At 55.9% G+C, this 25872-nt stretch overlaps 1 protein-coding gene across 1 annotated transcript; it reads left to right on the top strand.

The window, feature by feature from the left end:
* Window positions 1-6186: 6186 nt before the first annotated feature.
* Window positions 6187-23549, top strand: LOC133362719 (cleavage and polyadenylation specificity factor subunit 6-like). Its single transcript, XM_061581646.1, has 9 exons — window positions 6187-6241; window positions 9971-10069; window positions 11913-12041; window positions 15681-15879; window positions 17303-17455; window positions 18761-18886; window positions 19554-19689; window positions 21927-22110; window positions 23469-23549. The coding sequence occupies exons 2-9, from the start codon at window positions 9995-9997 to the stop codon at window positions 23547-23549; spliced, it is 1083 nt and encodes a 360-aa protein (XP_061437630.1). The 5' UTR covers window positions 6187-6241; window positions 9971-9994.
* Window positions 23550-25872: the final 2323 nt, after the last annotated feature.

Here is a 25872-nt window from a genome sequence, read left to right as displayed (position 1 = left end):
GGGAGGTCACTGGGAGGGTCACGAGGGTCAGGGAGGGTCACGTGGGTCAGGCAGGGTCACGTGGGTCAGGGTGGGTCACGCGGCTGTTAGTGATGAGTAGCAGCAGTAACACACAGACAAAGGTCCCCCAGGTAGCCTCTAACAGACTGTAGGGCAAGTGCTGTCAGTAGCGAGTAGCAGCAGCTATACACAGACAAAGGTCCCCCAGGTAGCCTCTAACAGACTGTAGGGCAAGTGCTGTTGGTAGCGAGTAGCAGCAGCAGCTACACACAGACAAAGGTCCCCCAGGTAGCCTCTAACAGACTGCAGGGCAAGTGCTGTCAGTAGCGAGCCTATGCCACCCAAGGCCAAGGGGGAGGGGGGAGACCACGTGGTGCCTCCCCCCACGTGCGGATCGAGGAGGAATCGTCTGCCGACGATCCGAAGTCGATCTGCGGATCGATCCGACAGCCCTCGGCGGGAACGCAAAGCGAATGTCAATGGAGAGAGAAGTTGACAGCCCCCGACTCGGCGTGGAGTCGCCGCCTCGCCCACCTCCTCCTGCACCTCCTACTCTACCTCCTCCTGCACCTCCTCAGTGCCCTGGCGACGACAACAACCCCACAGCGGCAGCAGCGACTACGACAACGCCCGCCGTTGAGGCCTACACCGCCTCGGAGCCTGCGGCCTCTGCCCACGCTGCGTCGCATTCGGCGGGGGAGATTCAGGCGAGGGGCGGCGAGGAGGAGGAGGAGGAGGGGGGGGCGGTTGGGGGAAAGGAATGTGATGATGATGATGATGAGGAGGAGGAGGAAGATGAGGAGCAAGCTGAAGAGGACTATGAGGAGGAGATCCTGCAGCTGCTGATGGCCGTGACCGCTGCACGTGCAGCAGCTCCACAAGGTTCAGCGGCAGCAGCAGGAGGAGGAGCTCCGGCTTCAGCCGGCGGCGCCGGAGATCCTGCACGGCGGGTCGTGGGCTGGGGCCGCCCGCCCACGCCCCAACCCGGCGGTGGTGGTGGTGAAGATGGTGGTGGTGGTGATGGAGGACGGTGCTGGTGGTGGTGGTTATGGTGGTGGTGTGTGGTGGTGGGGTTGTGGAGACGGTGCTGGTGTGGTGGTGATGGTGGTGGTGGTGATGAGACGGTGCTGGTGGTGGTGGGTGATGGTGGTGGTGGTGATGGTGTGATGGTGGTGGTGGTGATGGAGACGGTGCTGGCTGGTGGTGGTGATGGGTGGTGGTGGTGATGGTGGTGGTGATGGTGATGGTGGTGATGGTGCTGGTGGTGGTGATGGTGGTGGGATGGAGACGGTGGTGGTGGTGGTGGTGGCGCAGGCGGCCCGGCCTGGTGAGCACGTGCGGGACTCCATCTTGGAGCTGCTGGGGCGCGCAGGCTGGGTAAGGGTTGTGACGCCACCGCCAACCAACAACACCACCACAACAACACCACCACAACAATCAGCCACCACCGTCCTCCATCACCACCACCACCACCACGCACCACCGTCTCCACCACCATCTCCACCACCATCTCCACCACCACCATCACCACCACCATCACCACCATCTCCACCACCACCATCACCACCACCACCATCTCCACCACCATCACCACCACCACCATCACCACCACCCAGAGGTGGGTCAAAGTCATTGTTATGCAAGTCCAAGTCGAGTCTGAAGTCATCAAATTCATGACTCGAGTCTGACTCGAGTCCAAGTCACATGACTCGAGTCCACACCTCTGCCACCACCATCACCACCATCTCCACCATCACCACCACCATCACCACCATCTCCACCACCATCTCCACCACCATCTCCACCACCATCTCCACCACCATCTCCACCACCATCTCCACCAGCATCTCCACCACCATCTCCATCACCACCACCACTATCTCTACCACCACCACCATCACCACTATCTCCACCATCTCCACCACCATCTCCACCACCACCATCACCATCTCTACCACCACCACCATCTCCACCACCATCTCTACCACCACCACCATCTCCACCAACATCTCTATCACCATCACCACCATCTCTACCACCACCATCTCCATCACCATCACCAACACCACCATCTCCACCAACGCCAAAACGCGACCAGCACAAGGACAATGCCACACGAATCAGCAGAACATTTATAGCTCCGGGTGGAGCAGCAGCAGCAGCAGCTGTGTGGCAATGATGATGGTGGTGATGATGATGATGGTGGTGATGGTGATAATAATGATGGTGGTGGTGATGATGGTAATGATGATGGTGATGATGGTGGTGATGGTGGTGATGGTGGTGATGGTGGTGATGGTTATGATGCTGATGGTGGTGGTGATGATGATGATAATGATGATGGTGGTGATGGTGATGATGGTGATGAGGATGGTGATGATGATGGTGATGATGATGATGATGATGGTGGTGGTGATGGTGGTGATGATGATGATGGTAGTGATGATGATGGTGGTGATGGTGGTGATGGTGATGATGGTGGTGATGATGGTGATGGTGGTGATGGTGATAATGATGATTGTGGTGGTGATGATGATGATGGTGGTGATGATGATGATAATAATGATGGTGGTGGTGATGGTGGTGATGGTGGTGGTGATGATGATGATAATGATGATGGTGGTGATGGTGATGATGATGGTGGTGATGGTGATGATGGTGATGATGATGGTGGTGATGGTGGTGATGCTGGTGGTGGTGGTGATGATGATGATGGTGGTGATGGTGGTGATGGTGGTGATGCTGATGGTGGTGGTGATGATGATGGTGGTGGTGATGGTGGTGATGGTGGTGATGGTGGTGATGGTGGTGATGATGATGGGGCTTCTCTTTTTGTTTCTCCTTCGTCCCACCACAGGAGGGCTTCCTGCAGGCTTTGGGGCCGGAGAGAGAGACAGAGACACAGAGAGAGAGAGAGACACAGTGAGAGACAAACAGAGACACAGTGAGAGAGACACAGAGACCCAGTGAGAAACACAGAGACACAGTGAGAGACAAACAGAGACACAGTGAGAGAGACACAGAGACACATTGAGAGACACAGAGAGAGAGAGAGAGAGACAGAGACACAGAGAGAGAGACAGAGACACAGTGAGAGACAAACAGAGACACAGAGAGAGAGAGACACAGTGAGAGAGACAGAGAAAGACAGACAGAGAGAGACACAGTGACAGACACAGTGAGAGACACAGAGACACAGTGAGAGACACAGTGAGAGAGACACAGAGACACAGTGAGAGACAAAAAGAGACACAGTGAGAGAGAGAGAGAGACAGAGACACAGAGAGAGACACAGAGACACAGTGAGAGAGAGGCACAGTGAGAGACACAGAGACAAACAGAGACACAGAGAGAGACAGAAACACAGTGAGAGACAAACAGAGACACAGTGAGAGAGACACAGAGACACAGTGAGAAACACAGAGACACAGAGAGAGACACACAGACAGAGACATACAGTGAGAGAGAGACAGAGAGACACATTGAGAGACACAGAGAGAGACACACAGACAGAGACATAAAGTGAGAGAGACACATTGAGAGACACAGTGAGAGAGAGACACATTTAAAGACACAGAGAGAGAGACAGAGAGAGAGAACGTCAGAGTTAGAAAAGGAAGAAAAAACCCGTACGGACAAGACGGTGCGGCCTCACCATCACCCCCACCGAGACGCCCACGGAAGCTGTAGCACAGGTTTTGTTTGTATTAGATCGCGTATCAACGTTGTGTTGTTAAACCCGCCACCACCCTACACGACCATCTCACCACACAGAGGCCCACGCAGACACCCACAGACTCACCACACAGAGACCACACAGACACCCACAGACTCACCACACAGATACCACACAGACACGCACAGACTCACCACACAGAGACCACACAGACACCCACAGACTCACCACACAGAGACCACACAGCCACCCACAGACTCACCACACAGAGACCACACAGACACCCACAGACTCACCACACAGAGACCACACAGACACCCACAGACTCACCACACAGAGACCACACAGACACCCACAGACTCACCACACAGAGACCACACAGACACCCACAGACTCACCACACAGAGACCCACAGACGCACCATACAGAGACCCACAGACTCACCACACAGACACCCACACAGACACCCACAGACTCACCACACAGAGACCCACAGACTCACCACACAGAGACCTACAGACTCACCACATAGAGACCCACAGACTCACCACACAGAGACCCACAGACTCACCACACAGACACCCACAGACTCACCACATAGAGACCCACAGACTCACCACACAGAGACCCACAGACTCACCACACAGACACCCACAGACTCACCACACAGACACCCACAAACTCACCACACAGAGACCCACACAGACACCCACATAATCACCACACAGAGCCATAGACTCACCACACAGAGAGATCAGATGAATGTGTAATAAAAGACTTCGTCAGGCACTGCTGGTGTCCGTTTGTCTTTTATTTAGGTTCTTTCTGCGCAGACCAGCGTCGTCTCGCGCGCGCCCCACGCACGCTCCCTCGTCAGCTCCTCCACTCTTCCTCACACCCCGCTGGGCCTGATCAGGGACCAGCGTCTCCTCTCGCGTGCCGCGCACGCTCCTCCGTTAGCTCCTCCACTCCCGCACTCCGCACACCGCTGGCCGACGGCGTGCTGAGGACCTTCGGCCACGTGGCCGATGGTGCGGATCTCTCTCACCACCCAGCGTGGCTCAGACTCTTAACTTCCCCGACCGTCCCGATCTCTTCCGGGCTCCCACTTATATCCATTCCCCCCACGTGACCCTGACTCCTCCCCTTCCGGATCGTCAGATCCGGCCTTCCCATACTACCCCGCTGGCTCCGCCCCCATTCACCTCGCCTCCCATTGGAGCTGCCGAGGTGACCGGTGGCCCCTCCCACACGCCCCGCAGACCAGGCTCCGCCCCCCAACACCCCGGGCCGTGTGATTGGACCAGAGCCCAGCAACAACCCCATTGACGCTCGCGCTACAGACGCATCAAAAGCTCAAAGCTGCTGCCACTTTCACGCCTCTCGACGATTCGTGGGGCCAGCCTGAGGTCACCTTTGCTTCTGGCTCCACGGACCTCCTGGCACTTAATGTCATCAACCCCCCCGAGCATTCTCCCTCTGGAGGTCATCCCAAAAACTTGTGTGCATACAGGGCCACTGAATTGCCCCTTGGAATGTTTTTCAACTCATTAGAGCGAGCCCCCAGATGTGCTGTGTTTGTGTGTAGGATGTCACAAAGCGGTCTCTATAAGGGCATCGATGCACGTGGGTTTATGACGTCACAAAGCAGCCATGAGGCCGTCCCACAGCGCGACAAACGCGGTTTCCTCCACCCCCCCCCCCCCCCACCGAAATCTTTGGCCTTTCGCGGTGTGCGCACACACGCAGTTTTGGCTTTCCTGGACTCTCTGACGATGTGCCCAAATCAGTCGAGCGCCATTATCTTTTCATCGGCTGCGTAACGCTGTGTGGAAGCTACCTGGTCTGTCGCTCCGCACGAAGCTCCAGGTCTTCTCGGCCACGGTCATTCCCTCCCTTCTCTACGCTTGCGAAACGTGCACCCCCCTAATGGAGCATCTTCGCCGGTTAGAAACATTTAGGCTGGCCTGCTAATGATCCATCCTGGGTTTAACCAGATGTGTGTGTGTGTCTAAGTCGATGTGTTTCTATGTGTGTGGGTCAATGTCTGTGCGTAAGTTCATGTGTGTGTCATCTCGGTCATCTCGGTCAGTCGACCCGTGGCACCTGCTGGGTCTGCCCCGTGACCTCCTGCCAGCGGGCGTTCGACACTTCACGTGGCCTCGAGGTGCACTTGGCCTGGCACAAGCGTCGTGGTGACGTCACCGCCACTTAGTGGCGAATGGCGGTTGTTGTTGTGTGTGTCTGCCTTTTCGCCCGAGCAAAGCCGGGTACTTACCGCCAGTATTTATTTAAAGTTTCGCATTTTGATGTGACGTCACATTTCTCACCCCCCCCCCTCGTCACGCATCGTCACAGATGTCTGACCCCCGCCCCCCCCCCCCCACGTGCGTGACGTCATTGATGGGCGGTCAGCAGCAGAAGGGGGAGGGGCGAGTGAGGATGCCGGAAGTTCGCTCCCCCCGGAATCGATGGGAATCGACGAACGGTAATCGATGAGAATCGAACATCCGATTCGTGGTGACGACATCGCCCGGCGACCATTGCCAAGATGGCGGCACCCAGGTAGGAGATTGTTGTTGTGGTGGTTGTTGTTTGTGTGGTGGTTGTTGTTGTGGTGGTTGTTGTTGTTGTGGTGGTGGTTGTTGTGGTGGTTGTTGTTTGTGTGGTGGTGGTTGTTGTTGTGGTGGTTGTTGTTGTTTGTGTGGTGGTGGTTGTTGTTGTGGTAGTGGTTGTTTGTTTGGTGGTGGTTGTTGTGGTGGTTGTTGTTTGTGTGGTGGTGGTTGTTGTTTGTTTGGTGGTGGTTGTTGTGGTGGTTGTTGTTGTTTGTGTGGTGGTGGTTGTTGTGGTGGTTGTTGTTTGTGTGGTGGTGGTTGTTGTTTGTTTGGTGGTGGTTGTTGTGGTGGTTGTTGTTGTTTGTGTGGTGGTGGTTGTTGTGGTGGTTGTTGTTGTTGTTTGTGTGGTGGTGGTTGTTGTTTGTGTGGTGGTGGTTGTTGTGGTGGTGGATGTTGTTGTGGTGGTGGTGGTTGTTGTTGTGGGGGTGGATGTTGTTTGTGTTGTGGTTGTGGTGGTGGTTGTTGTGGTGGTGGTGGTTGTTGTTGTTGTTGTGGTGGTGGTTGTTGTTGTGGTGGTGACGATGTTGACGATGGTGGTGATGATGATGGTGGTGATGATGGTGGTGATGATGATGATGATGGTGGTGATGATGGTGGTGATGATGATGGTGGTGATGATGATGGTGATGATGATGGTGATGATGGTGGTGATGATGATGGTGATGATGATGGTGGTGATGATGGTGGTGATGATGATGGTGGTGATGATGATGGTGGTGATGATGGTGGTGATGATGATGGTGATGATAATGGTGATGATAATGCGGCTATTGACAGCAGGTGTTGGAGACTTAGCTGGGTCATGCAGAGATAATGAGCTCAACTAAAACAATGCTTTTCCCAGCGGGTAAGGCTCACTAAGCAGCATCATAGCTCTTCCTCAGAAGCTACCTGGCCATCACAAATGATTGCCCACCAAAGTGGTTCATCATCGCGTGAACATTTGTAGCAGAAGCCAAATAATCTCAACTCGTGTGTTTCTAAACGTGGAGGGAAAAACTGGAGGACCAGGAGACAAAATCCACGCGACCACGGGAGGAGAGAGACGCAAACTCCAAACATACATTGGCAGGCATCGTCAGGGTCGGGATCGAACCCACGACCTCCTGCACACCAGGCGAGGTAGTCAACATCTCCCAGTCACACACAAACATACATTGGCAGGCATCGTCAGGGTCGGGATCGAACCCACGACCTCCTGCACACCAGGTGAGGTAGTCAACATCTCCCAGCCACACACAAACATACATTGGCAGGCATCGTCAGGGTCGGGATTGAACCCACGACCTCCTGCACACCTGGCGAGGTAGTCAACATCTCCCAGCCACACACAAACATACATTGGCAGGCATCGTCAGGGTCGGGATCGAACCCACGACCTCCTGCACACCAGGCGAGGTAGTCAACATCTCCCAGCCACACACAAACATACATTGGCAGGCATCGTCAGGGTCGGGATCGAACCCACGACCTCCTGCACACCTGGCGAGGTAGTCAACATCTCCCAGCCACACAAAAACATACATTGGCAGGCATCGTCAGGGTCGGAATCTAACCCACGACCTCCTGCACACCTGGCGAGGTAGTCAACATCTCCCAGCCACACACAAACATACATTGGCAGGCATCGTCAGGGTCAGGATCGAACCCACGACCTCCTGCACACCTGGCGAGGTAGTCAACATCTCCCAGCCACACAAAAACATACATTGGCAGGCATCGTCAGGGTCGGAATCTAACCCACGACCTCCTGCACACCTGGCGAGGTAGTCAACATCTCCCAGCCACACACAAACATACATTGGCAGGCATCGTCAGGGTCAGGATCGAACCCACGACCTCCTGCACACCTGGCGAGGTAGTCAACATCTCATAGCCACACACAAACATACATTGGCAGGTATCGTCAGGGTCACGATCGAACCCACGACCTCCTGCACACCTGGCGAGGTAGTCAACATCTCCCAGTCACACACAAACATACATTGGCAGGCATCGTCAGGGTCGGGATCGAACCCACGACCTCCTGCACACCAGGCGAGGTAGTCAACATCTCCCAGCCACACACAAACATACATTGGCAGGCATCGTCAGGGTCGGAATCTAACCCACGACCTCCTGCACACCTGGCGAGGTAGTCAACATCTCCCAGCCACACACAAACATACATTGGCAGGCATCGTCAGGGTCAGGATCGAACCCACGACCTCCTGCACACCTGGCGAGGTAGTCAACATCTCATAGCCACACACAAACATACATTGGCAGGTATCGTCAGGGTCACGATCGAACCCACGACCTCCTGCACACCTGGCGAGGTAGTCACCATCTCCAATGAAACTCACCGCTTCTTACTCGACTTCTGACCACGTCGTTAATCGCGACTGCTCGCCAGTGGCCAGCTGAACGGATAATCGATAATAATCGATGGTAATCAATAATCGATGGTAATTGATTATTATCATCGATTATCCGATTCGCGCTCATGTCATCCCACAGAGACCATCGCCAAGATGGCGGTGCCCAGGTACACTACACTATACACTACATTATACACTACACTATTATACTATACACTACCATACACTATACACTACACTTATACTATACACTACTGTACACTATACACTACACTATTATACTATACACTACTGTACACTATACACTACCATACACTACTGTACACTATACACTACACTACTGTACACTATACACTACACTACTATACTATACACTACTGTACACTATACACTACACTACTATACACTACACTATACACTACACACTACTATACACTACACTATGCACTACACTATACACTACACTACTATACACTACACTACTATACACTAGACTATATACAACACTATACATTACACTACTACACTACACTACTACACTATACACTACACTATACACTACACTACACTACTACACTATACACTACACTATACACTACTATACACTACACTACTATACACTACACTACTATACACTACACTATACACTGCTATACACTACATTATACACTACTATACACTACACTATACACTACTACACTATACACTACTACACTACACTATACACTACACCATACACTACACACTACTATACACTACACTATGCACTACACTATACACTACACTACACACTACTATACACTACACTATACACTACTATACACTACACACTACACTATACACTACACTATACACTACTATACACTACACTATACACTACACTACTACACTATACACTACACTATACACTACACTATACACTACTATACACTACTATACACTACACTATACACTACACTACTACACTATACACTACACTACTACACTATACACTACACTACTACACTATACACTACTATACACTACACTATACACTACACTACTATATACTAAACTACTAAACGCTATACTCGTAACTCATTGGCGCGTTGTTTACGTGACGAACCTTCCTGGCTGTGTCGGCCGGTGGAGGGTTACCACGCAACATTTATACTTCACGCGATCTGACCTCGTGACCTTCATTACGAGTTTTGCATCAATGCAACCGCAGAAGTCCTCTTCAAGGCGAGCATCTCTTCACGGTCGATGGCGGCAGCTTTGCCAGTTGCCCCCCCCCCCCCCCCCGATGTCTGTTGACCTATCTTGTGTGTCACCCCAAGTCCCAAGCCTTCGACCGTGGCAGAATGGTCGCGGCTGAGACGACTCGTGCTGACGAGATGAATCCGTCGTTGTCAACGCGTGCCAGGAATCTCCTCCAGGTGGGTCTCCAACTATACACTACACTATACACTACACTATACACTACACTACTATACACTACACTATACACTACACTATACACTACACTATACACTACACTACTATACACTACACTATACACTACACTATACACTACACTATACACTACACTATACACTACACTATACACTACACTATCACTACACTATACACTACACGACTATACACTACTATACACTACACTATACCTACACTATACCTACACTAACACTACCTATACACTACACTACTATACACTACACTATACACTACACTACTATACACTACATTATACACTACACTATACACTACACTATACACTACACTATACACTACACTATACACTACACTACTATACACTACATTATACCTACACTATACACTACACTATACACTACACTATACACTACTATACACTACACTACTATACACTACATTATACACTACACTATACACTACACTACTATACACTACACTATACACTACACTACTATACACTACATTATACACTACACTATACACTACACTATACACTACACTATACACTACACTATACACTACACTACACTATACACTACACTATACACTACACTATACACTACACTATACACTACACTATACACTACACTATACACTACACTACACTATACACTACACTATACACTACACTATACACACTACACTATCACTACACTACACTACACTATACACTACACTATACACTACACTATACACTACACTACTATACACTACACTATACACTACACTATACACTACACTACACTATACACTACACTATACACTACACTATACACTATACACTACACTATACACTACACTACTATACACTACTATACACTACATTATACACTACACTATACACTACACTATACACTACACTATACACTACACTATACACTACACTATACACTACACTACACTATACACTACACTATACACTACACTATACACTATACACTACACTATACACACTACTATACACTACATTATACACTACACTATACACTACATTATACACTACACTACATTGTACACTACACTACTACTCTACATTATACACTACACTATACACTACACTATACACTACACTACTACTACACTACATTACTATACACTACATTATACACTACACTATACACTACACTATACACTACACTATACACTACACTACACTATACACTACACTATACACTACACTATACACTACACTATACACTACACTATACACTACACTATACCTACACTATACACTACACTATACACTACACTATACACTACACTACACTGTACACTACACTACTACACTATACACTACACTATACACTACACTACTATACACTACATTATACACTACACTATACACTACATTATACACTACACTACTATACACTACACTACTATACACTACATTATACACTACACTATACACTACACTATACACTACACTACTATACACTACACTACTATACACTACATTATACACTACACTATACACTACACTATACACTACACTACTATACACTACACTACTATACACTACACTATACACTACACTATACACTACACTATACACTACACTATACACTACACTATACACTACACTACTATACACTACACTATACACTACACTATACACTACACTATACACTACACTATACACTACACACTATACACTATAGTGTATAGTGTGTAGGTATAGTAGTGTATAGTGTAGTGTATAGTGTATAGTAGTGTAGTGTATAGTAGTGTAGTGTATAGTGTAGTGTATACCCGCTCCCGTGGCCACCCCCCCACCCCCGGCAGGCCGAGGAGCCGAACCGCCCATTGGCGGCCGAGCTGATGAGGCGGCTGGTGCTGATGCAGCTGAAACAGCTGATGGAGCTGCGGAGGAGGAGGCTGGAACTGGAGCTGGGGCGGGTGAAGATAAAGCTGGTGAGCGAGTGAGTGAGTGAGCGAGTGAGAGAGAGAGAGCGAGTGAGTGAGCGAGTGAGAGAGAGCGAGAGAGAGAGAGCGAGTGGGAGCGAGTGAGTGAGTGAGCGAGTGAGAGAGAGAGAGAGCGAGTGAGTGAGTGAGCGAGTGAGAGCGAGTGAGTGAGTGAGCGAGTGAGAGAGAGCGAGAGAGAGAGAGCGAGTGGGAGCGAGTGAGTGAGTGAGCGAGTGAGAGAGAGAGAGAGCGAGTGAGTGAGTGAGCGAGTGGGAGCGAGTGAGTGAGAGAGAGCGAGTGAGTGAGCGAGTGAGAGAGAGCGAGAGAGAGAGAGAGCGAGTGAGTGAGTGAGCGAGTGGGAGCGAGTGAGAGCGAGTGAGTGAGAGAGAGTGAGCGAGTGAGAGCGAGTGAGTGAGTGAGCGAGTGAGTGAGTGAGCGAGTGAGTGAGTGAGCGAGTGGGAGCGAGTGAGTGAGTGAGCGAGTGAGTGAGCGAGCAAGTGAGTGAGAGCGAGTGAGAGCGAGTGAGAGCGAGTGAGTGAGTGAGCGAGTGAGTGAGTGAGCGAGTGAGTGAGTGAGCGAGTGAGTGAGTGAGCGAGTGAGTGAGTGAGCGAGTGAGTGAGTGAGCGAGTGGGAGCGAGCGAGTGAGTGAGCGAGTGAGTGAGCGAGCAAGTGAGTGAGCGAGTGAGAGCGAGTGAGTGAGTGAGCGAGTGAGAGCGAGTGAGTGAGTGAGCGAGTGAGAGAGAGCGAGAGAGAGAGAGCGGGAGCGAGTGAGTGAGAGAGAGAGAGCGAGTGAGTGAGTGCGCGAGTGAGAGCGAGCGAGCGAGTGGGAGCGAGTGAGAGAGAGCGAGAGAGAGAGAGCAAGTGGGAGCGAGTGAGTGAGCGAGTGAGAGCGAGTGAGTGAGGGAGCGAGTGAGTGAGTGAGCGAGTGAGTGAGTGAGCGAGTGGGAGCGAGTGAGCGAGTGAGTGAGCGAGCGAGTGGGAGCGAGTGAGAGAGAGTGAGTGAGTGAGTGAGCGAGTGAGCGAGTGGGAGCGAGTGGGAGCGAGTGAGCGAGTGAGAGCGAGTGAGCGAGTGAGCGAGTGAGCGAGTGAGCGAGTGGGAGCGAGTGAGTGAGTGAGCGAGTGAGTGAGAGCGAGAGAGTGAGCGAGTGAGTGAGCGAGTGAGTGAGTGAGCGAGTGAGAGAGAGCGAGAGAGAGAGAGTGAGTGAGTGAGAGTGAGAGAGTGAGCGAGTGAGAGAGTGAGCGAGTGAGCGAGTGAGAGAGTGAGAACGAGTGAGTGAGCGAGTGAGAGAGTGAGAGCGAGTGAGTGAGCGAGTGAGAGAATGAGCGAGTCAGAGCGAGTGAGTGAGTGAGCGAGTGAGAGAGAGCGAGTGAGTGAGAGAGTGAGAGAGTGAGCGAGTGAGCGAGTGAGAGAGTGAGAACGAGTGAGTGAGCGAGTGAGAGAGTGAGAACGAGTGAGTGAGCGAGTGAGAGAATGAGCGAGTCAGAGCGAGTGAGTGAGTGAGCGAGTGAGAGAGAGCGAGTGAGTGAGAGAGTGAGAGAGTGAGCGAGTGAGCGAGTGAGAGAGTGAGAACGAGTGAGTGAGCGAGTGAGAGAGTGAGAGCGAGTGAGTGAGCGAGTGAGAGAATGAGCGAGTCAGAGCGAGTGAGTGAGTGAGCGAGTGAGAGAGAGCGAGTGAGTGAGTGAGCGAGAGAGAGAGAGCGAGTGGGAGCGAGTGAGTGAGAGAGCGAGTGTGACAGCGAGAGAGAGAGTGAGAGAGAGCGAGTGAGCGAGACTTTTTTTTGACTTTTATAACTTTATTGCCTCCAGCGGCAATTGCGCTGGAGTGTTTCCAATGTATCAGAATACCAGCCTGTACGGCAACTTAAGAACTAAGCAGCGTCGGCTCCACATTCATCACACATCATCATCACACACCACATCGCCACCGCCCCGCAGCCAGTGTCCGATGTGCTTGCCATTCCGGGCTCTCACACCCCTTTGCCTGACAGAGCAGCCCCTCCACTCCCACACCCTCACCCTCCTCCTCGGCTGGCGACGGCGGCGGTGGTGCCGTCTTCGGCGCCACGGGGGGGAAAGGGGGTAGTGGGGGGGGGGGATGGTGGCTGTTTTTGGACCTTGCTCATCAAGGCCTTTAACCGATTGATTTCCTGGCGGCTGTAATCAAACTTGCTCGGATCCTGGACCACACGACAGGCCGCACTCACGAAGTTCCCCCCGCTGGGGAAGCTGTCCTGCACCCGGATGTTGCGCCTCCCGTACGACCATCTCAGGAAGCCGAGAAGGTGGTCGGGGGAGCACCCCATCTTGGGCATCGGAGGCCAGCTCTTCGGCACTCTCCGTCCCTTCCGGTCGCCACCGCTGACGACGCTCGCCCCGCTCACCTCTCGCGCCTCGGCGCCAGATCCGCTTGTCATGTCGGCGTGGGCCCCCCCTGTCCCCACCGCCGACCCGTCTGGGGCCAGGGCCTCGCTGGGCTCGATCTCAAGCCCAGGAAGCCCACTCCCCTCGAATTCCATAGTCACCTCCTCCCAGAGCCGGCCCAGCCACTAAGCGACCCTTGCAATTGCAAAGGGCCCCATGGCCAGCAGAGGGCCCCGCTAGAGTCACTGCTAGCGAGTGGGTGAAAAAAATCATACATCAAAGGGGCCTCCAACCAAATTTTGCTTAGGGCCCCCAAAGGTCTAGGGCCGGCTCTGCCTCCTCCCCCCCCCCTCCCTCATCGGGACGGGCGAAGAGGTGCTCCCCGGCGCCGCAGCAGCAGCAGTATCAGTAGTAGCAGCAGCAGCAGTAGTAGCAGCAGCAGCAGCAGCATCAGTAGTAGCAGCAGCAGCAGCAGCAGCAGCATCAGTAGTAGCAACAGCAGCAGTAGCAGCAGCAGCAGCATCAGTAGTAGCAACAGCAGCAGCAGTAGCAGCATCAGCAGCAGTAGCAGCAGCATCAGTAGTAGCAACAGCAGCAGCAGCAGCAGCATCAGTAGTAGCAGCAGCAGCAGCATCAGTAGTAGCAGCAGCAGCAGTAGTAGCAGCAGCAGCAGCATCAGTAGTAGCAGCAGCAGCAGTAGTAGCAACAGCAGCAGTAGCAGCAGCAGCAGAAGTAGTAGCAGCAGCAGCAGTAGTAGTAGCAGCAGCAGCAGTAGCAGCAGCATCAGTAGTAGCAACAGCAGCAGCAGCAGCATCAGTAGTAGCAGCAGCAGCAGCAGCAGCATCAGTAGTAGCAGCTGCAGCTGCAGCAGCAGTAGTAGCAGCAGCAGCAGTAGTAGCAGCAGTAGTAGCAGCAGTAGTAGCATCAGTAGTAGCAGCTGCAGCAGCAGCGCCGCCCGGCACACCAACGTCTCCGGCGGCGGCGGCGGCGGTCAGCGTCACCTCTTCTCCTCGCTGCGTCGGGGGTGCAAGCGAGGCCGGGTCCGGCTGTTGCGCTCCCTCGGTCGCCGCCGCCGCCGCTTGCGCGTCGCCGCTGGCCTCCATGGCCTTCCCCCCCCGCCCCCCCTTTGCCGGAGAGAGGGGGGGGGCAGCAGCCTCAATCTTCACCCGGTCGGCCTCCCGCCAGCTGAAACTGTGGATCCTGGATCACCATCTGTGCCACCCTCACTAAAGAAGCCCTATCGGGGAAAGTTTTCGTCACCGCTCTCCACCCCCCCTTCCCCCCCAGGAGGCGTCCGGGTCCGGGAACATCTCCCGCCGAGCTCCTGGCGGCCTCCGGGTCGGCCCCCGCCCGCCCTCCGCGCCCGTCCAGGAGACGGAACCACCGCCACCACCGCCACCACCGCCACCACCACCACCACCGCCGCAGAAGAAGAGGAGGAGAAGCTGCTCCCCCGGGTGGGCGTTTACGAGCCAGCGCGTGTTGTGTCTGTGTGTTGTGTGTGTGTTGTGTGTGTGTGTGTTGTGTGTGTGTTGTGTGTGTGTTGTGTGCGTGTTGTGTGTGTGTTTTGTGTGTGTGTTGTGTGTGTGTTGTGTGTGTGTTGTGTGCGCGTGTTGTGTGTGTGTTGTTGTGTGTGTTGTGTGCGCGTGTTGTGTGCGCGTGTTGTGTGTGTGTGTGTGTGTGTTGTGGTGTGTTGTGTGCGCGTGTTGTGTGTGTGTGTTGTGTGTGTTGTGTGTGTGTGTTGTGTGTGTGTCGTGTGTGTGTGTTGTGTGTGTGTGTTATGTGCGTGTGTTGTGTGTGTGCGTGTTGTGTGCGTGTGTTGTGTGCATGTGTTGTGTGTGGGTGTGTTGTGTGCGTGTGTTGTGTGTGTGTGTTGTGTGTGTGGTGTGTTGTGTGGCTGTGTGTGTGTGTGTTGTGTGTGTGTTGTGTTGGTGCGTTGTGTTGTGTGTTGGTGTGTGTGTATGCTTGTTTTGTGTGCGTGTGTTGTGTGTGTGTTGTGTGTATTGTGTGGTATTGGGTTGTGTGTTGTGTGGTGTGTTGTGTGTGTGTTGTGTGCCTGTGTTGTTGTGTGTTGTGTGTGTGTTGTGTGCGGTGTGTGTGTGTGTTGTGTGTATTGTGTGTGTATTGTGTGTGTGTTGTGTGTGTGTGTGTGTGGTGTGTTTGTGTGTGTGTGTGTGTTGTGTTGCGCGTGTTGTGTGTGTGTGTTTTGTGTGTGTGTGTTGTGTGCGCGTGTTGTGTGTGTGTGTTGTGTGTGTTGTGTGTGGGTTGTGTGCGTGTGTTGTGCGCGTGTTATTTGCGTGTGTTGTGTGCGTGTTGTGGGTGTTGCGTGTGTTGTACGCTGTTGGTGTGTACGCATGTGTGTTGTGTGTGTGTGTGTGTGTTGTGTGTGTGTGTTGTGTGCGCGTGTTGTGTGTGTGTTGGTGTGTGCGCGGTTGTGGTGTGTGTGTGTGTTGTGCGTGTGTTGTGCGTGTGTTATTTGCGCGTGTTGTGTGTGTGTGTGTTGTGCGTGTGTTGTGCGGAGGGGTGAGGGACACCGTTGTTGTCGTCGTCGTTGTCATTGTTGTTGTTGTTGTAGGATCGGCGCCGGCCAGGACAACCCACAACCACAGCAGCAGCAGCAGCAACAGCAGCAACAGCGGCAGCGGCAACAGCAGCGGCAGCAGCAGCAGCAGCAACAGCGGCAGCGGCGGCAGCAGCAGCAGCTGCAGCAACGGAGAGACTCTTCTGCAGCGGGGGTCAACGGCCACCGCCGCCTCCTCCCATCGCCGCCTCGACACGGCGGCTCCCGCACAGCGCCGCTCCTCCTCCCCACGGAGGAGACGGAGCAGGAGGAGGTTGCCCCCGGGCAGCGGAGCGACGTCGACCTCCCTCCCCGTCGCCCCCCCGACGGGTTTCCCGACGGACCCCAGTGGCCGCCTTGGGCCACGGGCCGCCGGACTTCCACGGGCCGCCGGGAGGACGTAGATTCGACGGGCCGCGGGGCCCCAGGGGCGTGCGGGTCGACGAGCACGGGGTTCCTCGGTTCGACGGCCCATCAGACTTCGAGGCCGGGCCTCGGTACGGCGGGCAGCAGCAGTGGCGTCAACATCAACAACGACGTCAACAACGACGTCAACAACGACATCAACGACAAACCACTTGGGAGGGACCGCACGGGTGGCTCTTTGACGGCGGGACGCAGTTTGCTGCGCGGCCGCCGGGCAACCTGCTGGGCCACCGGCCGGACTACTGGCTGGGCCACCAGCAGCTGACTCAGCACCAGCAGCTGACTCAGCAGCTGACTCAGCACCAGCAGCTGACTCAGCACCAGCAGCTGACTCAACACCAGCAGCTGACTCAGCACCAACAGCTGACGCAGCACCAACAGCTGACTCAACACCAGCAGCTGATGCAGCACCAACAGCTGACGCAGCACCAACAGCTGACTCAACACCAGCAGCTGATGCAGCACCCACAGCACCAACAGCTGACGCAGCACCAACAGCTGACTCAACACAACAGCTGATGCAGCACCAGCAGCTGACTCAACACCAGCAGCTCATGCAGCACCAACAGCTGACGCAGCACCAACAGCTGACTCAGCACCAGCAGCTGACTCAACACCAGCAGCTGACTCAACACCAGCAGCTGATGCGTGAAGTGATTGTTTGCCGCCCCCACACTTACAGCTCACCCACCACCACCGCTACGCCACCACCGCTCACCGCTACTCACACCACCGCTACTCACCACCACCGCTCGCCACCACCGCTCACCACCACCGCTCGCCGCTACTCACCACCACCGCTCACGCTACTCACCCCCACCGCTCACCACCACCGATCACCGCTACTCACCACCACCGCTCGCCACCACCGCTCACCACCACCGCTCACCACCACCGCTCACCACCACCGCTCGCCGCTACTCACCACCACCGCTCACCGCTACTCACCACCACCCGCTCGCCACCACCGCTCGCCACCACCGCTCACCACCACTGCTCGCCGCTACTCACCACCACCGCTCGCCACCACCGCTCACCACCACTGCTCGCCACCACCGCTCGCCACCACCGCTCACCACCACCGCTCACCGCTACTCAACATCACCACCGCTCGCCACCACCACTCACCGCTACTCACCACCACCGCTCGCCACCACCGCTCACCGCTACTCACCACCACCGCTCACCACCACCGCTCACCGCTACTCAACATCACCACCGCTCACCACCTTACCGCTCACCACCACCGCTCGCCACCACCGCTCGCCACCACCGCTGCCCTTCACCGCTACCACCTAGCTTGGCACAAGCGCTGCTGCTGCTGCTGCGGCGATGACGACGTTGTCTCTCTGCGTGTCTCTGCGTCGCCCCCCGAGTGCAGCGACGGGAGCGGCCGCCCACGCCGCTCAGGCCGAGCAGGTGAACTCGCTCTTCTGGAAGCTCGTCGCCTCGGGAATCCTGCAAGTCCAGGCGGCGACGGCGACCGCCAGCGTCGGCGGCACGGCCGGTGAGAGAGGAGATGGAAGCCCCACACCCCCAGGTCGTCGTGCCGACCTGGGGGTACTCGGCAGAGGTCGCAACCGGGTACCCGATACCCGGCTACCCGTACCCGGCCGGGTACAGGTACCGGTTTGCGACCCTGGTGCGGCCGGGTACGGGTATGGGGAGGCCGTGAGTCACTGGTGAGTGACCGTTTGTCACTCATTTCCCAACGTCTTGTCTCTTCTCACAATTCAAGTTCCTAGAATCAACCCACCGCGCCTGCAACATGGCTTCATCCCAGAGGTCGCAATCGGGTACCGATACCCGTACCCTACCCGTACCCGGCCGGGTACGGGTAGGGTACGGTACGCGGTACGGGAGTACGGCCGGGTACGGTATGTAGCCGTTTGCGACCCTGGTGCGGCCGGGTATGGGTACGGGTAAGGAATCAAAACCCGTTTGCGACCTCTGGCGACGGGGTCACGAGCGACGGGGTCACGAACGACGGGGTCACGAGCGACGGAGTTCTCCTGCGCGGAGGTGGCGGGAGTCGGAATGAGGTCACGTGACCACTGGGGGTGGGGGGGGGGCGGAAGGTGGACAGGGATGGGGGGGGGGCGGTCTCACCGATGGCCGCCCCCCCCCCCCCCCCCTCTGACCCCGCTCCGCTCGTGTTTCTCTCTCGCCGACAGACGACGCTCGTGCCGGGAGCGACGCTGGCGGCGCGACGGAGGAGACGTCCACCAGAGGTGAGGAGGCATCCGCAGAGGACGACGACGACGACGACATTCCGGACCTCTCCGGCTTCGCCATCGAAGACCTCAAGCGGTGAGCGTCAGCATCGCTCCACCGATGGCCCGGTGAAGTGGCTCGTCGTCGTGGGCACTTACAGCGCGTTGACGACGACGTTGGTTTTCAACGTGGAAGGGGGGAAAAAAACGCAGCGACCCCGAGAAAAAATTCCACTCGATCACGGGGAGAACGTTCAAATACGCAGCAGCAGCAGCAGCAGGCATCGTCAGGGCCGGGATCGAACCAACGACGGGCGGTTGGAGGCAGTCGCCCTCCAGCAACGACGGAGGGCGGAGGAGCGACGCTCACAACAACGAGCGGAGCGCCGGGCGGCTAAAACGCAGAAAGTTAGCACAGCAGGGGGCACAGGTGGTGGTGGTGCATCTACCGGTCATCTCAGTCAGTCAACCCGTGGCACCTGCAGGGTCTGTCCCGTGACCTCCTGCACCTAGCCTGGCACAGCAGGGGGGTACAGCTGGTGGTGCATCTACCGGTCATCTCAGTCAGCCAACCCGTGGCACCTGCAGGGTCTGTCCCGTGACCTCCTGCACCTAGCCTGGCACAGTAGGGGGGTACAGCTGGTGGTGCATCTACCAGTCATCTCAGTCAGTCAACCCGTGGCACCTGCAGGGTCTGCCCCGTGACCTCCTGCACCTAGCCTGGCACAGCAGGGGGGTACAGCTGGTGGTGCATCTACCGGTCATCTCAGTCAGCCAACCCGTGGCACCTGCAGGGTCTGTCCCGTGACCTCCTGCACCTAGCCTGGCACAGCAGGGGGGTACAGCTGGTGGTGCATCTACCGGTCATCTCAGTCAGCCAATCCGTGGCACCTGCTGGGTCTGTCCCGTGACCTCCTGCACCTAGCCTGGCACAGTAGGGAGGGTACAGCTGGTGGTGCATCTACCGGTCATCTCAGTCAGTCAACCAATGGCACCTGCTGGGTCTGCCCTGTGACCTCCTGCACCTAGCCTGGCACAGCAGGGGGGTTACAGCTGGTGGTGCATCTACCGGTCATCTCAGTCAGCCAACCCGTGGCACCTGCAGGTTTCTGTCCCGAGACCTTCTGCCAGCAGCGAGCCTTCGACACTTCACGCGGCCTCAACGTGCACCTGGCCTGGCACGGTCGCCGTGGTGACGTCACCGTCGCTGTGTGGCGAATGGCGGGGTATTGGTGTTAGTGTGTTCGTAGCCAACCGTGCTAATTGGAGGTGCCGGGGGTAAGGATCACAAAGTAAAAAACACAAAAAGCATTTCTAAAGAAATTCGTGAGTCAGCGATGATTTAAAAGTGGACAACTCCAGTGGATTGCTCACATGAGGCAGGAGGCGCGTCTGAAAGCGCTCGCTGCGGTGATCTTGCCATGAGGATGTCTTGTGTGTGCGTGTGTGAGTATATGCGAGCGCGCGAGTGTATATCCGCTGTGTGTGCGTGTGTGCGTGTGTGAGTATATGCGAGCGCGCGAGTGTATATCCGTGTGTGTGTGTGCGTGTGTGCGTGTCTGTGCGTGTGTATATCCGCGTGTGTGTGCGAGTGTATATCTGCGTTTGTGTGTGTGCGTTTGTCTGTGTGTGCGTGTGTACGTGTGTATGTGTGCGTGTGTGGGGAGCGGTAGTGTAGCGGTTAGCGCGCTGCGCTATGAACCTGGCGACCCGGGTTCGATTCCCGCTCACGGCTAACACCAGTGACGATTATCTGAACCGGTCCTGGGCCTCCCCTAGGTCGACTCAGCCTTAAATGAGTACCTGGTGTGGTGTGTAAACATCGCCACTAGGGAGACAAAGGCGGTCGGGCGTGGTGCTGGCCACCCACCCCCTCGTGTACCGTTCCGGCCTTCATAGGTGCTCGCTAACAGCACTTGCCCCTACAGTCTGTTCAGGCTATACGGGGGATCTTTGTCTTTATCTTTGTGTGCGTGTGTACATCCGCGTGTGTGTGTGCGTGTGTATATCCGCGTGTGGTGCGTGTGCGTGTGTACATCCGTGTGTGTGTGCGTGTGTATATCCGTGTGTGTGTGCGTGTGTACATCCGCGTGTGTGTGCGAGTGTATATCCGCGTGTGTGTGCGTGTGTCTGTGTGTGCGTGTGTACGTGTGCGTGTGTACATCCGCGTGTGTGCGTGTGTACGTGCGTGTGTCTGTGTGTGCGTGTGTACGTGTGCGTGTACATCCGCGTGTGTGTGTGCGTGTGCGCGTGTGTGCGCGTGTGCGTGCGTGTGTGTGCGTGTGTGCGCATGTGTATATCTGCGTGTGCGTGTGTGCATGTGCGTGCGCACAGGCGCCACGGCGGCGCGGTGCGGCGCCTCTACTCGGGTGTCCAGTGCCACTCGTGCAGCTTGCGCTTCACGGGGCGCCAGGCGAGCGCCTACGCCGACCACCTGGACTGGCACTACCGCGTCAACCGCGACAGCAAAGACCCGGGCAGCGAGGTCACGCACCGCCGCTGGTACCGCTCCTGCACGGTAAGCGGCGCTCGCTCACTCGCGCTCGCTCTGTGGCTCGGAGATGTTGACTACCTCGCCTGGTGCGCAGGAGGTCGTGGGTTCGATCCCAATCCTCACGCCTGCTGCTGTATATTTGGAGTTTGTGTGTCTCTCTCTCTAATCATCATCACGGTGGCTAGGAGATGTTAACTACCTCGCCTGGTATACAGGAGGTCGTGGGTTCGATCCCGACCCTGACGACGCCTGCTGCTGTAGATTTGGAGTCTGCGTCTCTCTCTCATCATCATCATCACGGTGGCTAGGAGATGTTAACAATCTCGCCTGGTGTACAGGAGGTCGTGGGTTCTATCCCGACCCTGACGCTCCGTCGTGTATTTGGAGTCTGCGTGTCTCTCCCTCTCTCTCTCCGTGGTCGTGTGTGGATTCTTTCCCGTGGCCCTCCGGGTTTTCCCCCTCCCACGTGGAGAATGGACGTTGCGCGAGTGAGAGCACTTGACCGCTGTGCATTCCCCACGCTCGCCGTGGTGGCCAGGGGGTGCGGGGTCCCCACTCCGTTTGCAACGTCACGGAGGCAACCTCGCGGGTCGGAAGCCCGAGAGATGAACGAGAGACGCGTGGGACACGAGGAGGCGGTGTTAGAGGGGAGGAGGGAGCTGTGGGCTCGAAGGCTGCGTGACGTCACGACGCCGTGAGACGTGCGGTGAACCGCCGCCCGTGTGCACGTGTGTTTGCGTGTGCGCGTGTGTACCACTTACCCCTAACCAGGTTACTGCTTACCTCTAACCAGGTTACCCCTAACCAGGTTACCCCTAACCAGGTTACCGCTTACCCCTAACCAGGTCACCGGCTTAGCTGATAGCTCCCCAGGGGACAGGGTACTGGGCAGAGGTCGCAACCGGGTACCCGATACCCGTACCCTACCCCATACCCGCACCCTACCCGTACCCGTACCCTACCCGATACCCGCACCCTACCCGATACCCGTACCCTACCCGATACCCGTACCCTACCCGATACCCGTACCCTACCCGATACCCGCACCCTACCCGATACCCGTACCCTACCCGTACCCTACCCGGCTACCCCTACCTGTACCGGGTACGGGTAGGCCGTGAGTCACTTGTGAGTCACCGTGTGTCACTCATTTCCCAACGTCTTGTCTCTTCTCACAATTCAAGTTCCTAGAATCAACCCACCCGCGCCTGCAACATGGCTTCATACCAGAGGTCGCAATCGGGTACCCGATACCCGTACCCAACCCGTACCCGGCCGGGTAGGGTACGGGTAGGGTACGGGTACGGCCGGGTACGGGTACCCGTTTGTGACCCTGGTGCGGCCGGGTACGCGTACGACCCCGTTGTGCCCCCAGCCTGCAGCCTCTCCCGTTCCCGGCTCCCACGGGAGCGACAACCCTCCTCCTAGGCCACGGGCTTCCCCCTGAATACCGTCTCGGGTGACGTGACGTCACCGCGCCCCCCAGGGTCTCCCCGCGACGTCGCTCGCCAACTGCGTACGACGCGAGTTGAACTTCTTTCGCGCCCTACCTACCCGGCCGACCGCGCCAATCGGCGGCGCGGGGGAACGGACGAGCGACTGAGCGGGTGCACCTAGCCCGGCACGAGCGCGCCGCCAACCTGACGCGGGACGGCGCCGCCCCCCCGCAGGAGTGGATCGAGACGCCGCCGGTGTCGCCCACGATGGGGGCGCCGAGAAAGCGCCTCCCGGAGCGGCCGCAGGAGGAGGCGCCGTCCCTCTGGACGAGGGGGGGGGGCACGAGGGGGGGGCCACGCGGGGGGGGCCACGAGGGGGGGGCCACGGGGGCGGGGGGGGGGCAAAGCCGAGGAGTTCCCCAGCGTCCCCGCGGGGACCGCCAGCGTCCAAGAGGTGAGGCAGACGACGGCGTCCGTTGTCCATTGGCCGTCTTCTTGATTGGCACGTTGTGTGTGCGTGTGTGAGTGTGTGTGTTTGCGTGTCTGTGTGTGCGTTGTGTGTCTGCGTGCGTGCGTGAGTGTGTGTGATTGCGTGTCTGTGTGTGCGTGTGTCTGCGTGTGCGTGCGTGTGCGTGCGTGTGTGAGTGTGTGTGTTTGCTTGTCTGTGTGTGCGTGTGTCTGCGTGTGCGTTGTGTGCTGCGTGCGTGCGTGAGTGTGTGTGTCTGCGTGTCTGTGTGTGCGTGTCTGCGTGTGCGTTGTGTGTGTGCGTGCGTGTGTGTTTGCATGTGAGTGTTTGCGTGTGTGATTGTTTGCATGTGTGAGTGAGTGTGTGCGTGCGTGAGTGTGTGTGTTTGCGTGTCTGTGTGTGCGTGTGTCTGCGTGTGCGTTGTGTTTCTACATGCGCGCGTGCGTGAGTGTGTGTGTTTGCGTGTCTGTGTGTGCGTGTGTCTGCGTGTGCGTTGTGTGTCTGCGTGCGTGCGTGCGTGTCTGTGTGTTTGCGTGTCTGTGTGTGCGTGTGTCTGCGTGTGCGTTGTGTGTCTGCGTGCGTGTGGTGAGTGTTTGCGTGTGTGAGTGAGTGTGTGTGCGTGTGTGTCTGTGTGTGTGCCTGTACGTGTGTATGAGTGAGTGTGTGAGTGAGTGTGTGAATCAGTCGAGCGGCAATATCTTTTCATCGGTTGCGTAACGCTGTGTGGAAGCTACCTGGTCTGTCGCTCCGCACGAAACTTCAGGTCTTCTCGGCCACAGTCATTCCCTCCCTTCTCTACGCTTGCGAAACGTGGACCCTCCTAATGGAGCATCTTCGCCGGTTGGAAACATTTAGGCTGGCCTGCCTACGATCCATCCTGGGTTTAACCAGGCTGGATTATGTGAGGAGCTCACAAGTCCTTGAAAGATCTGGGCAAAGTCCCATCGGTGAGCTCCTCCGGCAGGTAAGGCTGCGTTGGCTGGGTCATGTAGCCCGCATGCCTAGCCACCGCATGCCTAAACAGCTTTTGTTCGGCCGGATCGAGGGGGCTAGACGGGCGCGGCACGGCTAGAGAAGAGATGGAGTGATGTGGTACAGGAGGACGTGGAGCTGAGTGGACTTGCCGATGACTGGTACCAGCGGTGTCAAGTTCGGCCTCTGTGGAGGAGGCTCGTGAAGGACGCTACTGGGCAGTTGGAGGCAGTCACCCTCCAACAACAACGGAGGGCGGGGAGCGACGCTCACAACAACGAGCGGAGCGCCGGGTGGCTAAAGCACAGCTAGTTGGCACAGTAGGGGGCACAGGTGGTGCATCAGCCAGTCATCTCGGTCAGTCGACCCGTGGCACCTGCTGGGTCTGCCCCGTGACCTCCTCAAGGTGCACATGGCCTGGCACAAGCGTCGTGGTGACGTCACCGCCACCTAGTGGCGAATAGCGGTTGTTGTTGTTGTATGAGTGAGTGTGTGTGTGCGTGTGTGTGAGTGAGTGTGTGTGTGAATGAGTGTGTGAGTGAGTGTGAATGTGTGAGTGAGTGTTTGTGTGAGTGTGTGAGTGTGTGTGTGTGAGTGAGTGTGCGTGAGTGAGTGTGTATGAGTGAGTGAGTGTGTGTGTGTGAGTGAGTGTGTGCGTGAGTGAGTGAGTGTGTGCGTGTGTATGAGTGAGTGAGTGTGTGAGTGAGTGTGTGAATGAGTGTGTGAGTGAGTGTGTGAATGTGTGAGTGAGTGAGCGTGTGAGTGAGTGTGTGTGTGAGTGAGTGGGTGAGTGAGTGTGTGTGTGTGTTGTCAGCTGTGTGAGATGTGCGGTGAGCAGCTAGAAGCGTACTGGGACGAGGACGAGGAAGAGTGGCGGCTGAAGAATGCCACCAGGGAGGACGGCCGGGTGAG

Source organism: Lethenteron reissneri, unplaced genomic scaffold (genome assembly GCF_015708825.2).
Source record: "Lethenteron reissneri isolate LAM-NWPU_2019-01 unplaced genomic scaffold, ASM1570882v1 scaffold_1587, whole genome shotgun sequence".
Classification (NCBI taxonomy): Eukaryota; Metazoa; Chordata; class Hyperoartia; order Petromyzontiformes; family Petromyzontidae; genus Lethenteron; species Lethenteron reissneri.
Note: the sequence above shows the minus strand (reverse complement) of the source record. Positions and strands in the feature narration are given on the sequence as shown.

Excerpts from the sequence above, each read along its gene's own strand:
- LOC133362719 (XM_061581646.1), top strand. The coding sequence starts at position 9,995 with ATGGTCGCGGCTGAGACGACTCGTGCTGACGAGATGAATCCGTCGTTG. Across the intron at positions 19,690-21,926 it reads GCCATCGAAGACCTCAAGCG|GCGCCACGGCGGCGCGGTGC; the intron begins GTGAGCGTCAGC and ends GCGTGCGCACAG. Across the intron at positions 22,111-23,468 it reads GCTGGTACCGCTCCTGCACG|CCTCTCCCGTTCCCGGCTCC; the intron begins GTAAGCGGCGCT and ends CCCAGCCTGCAG.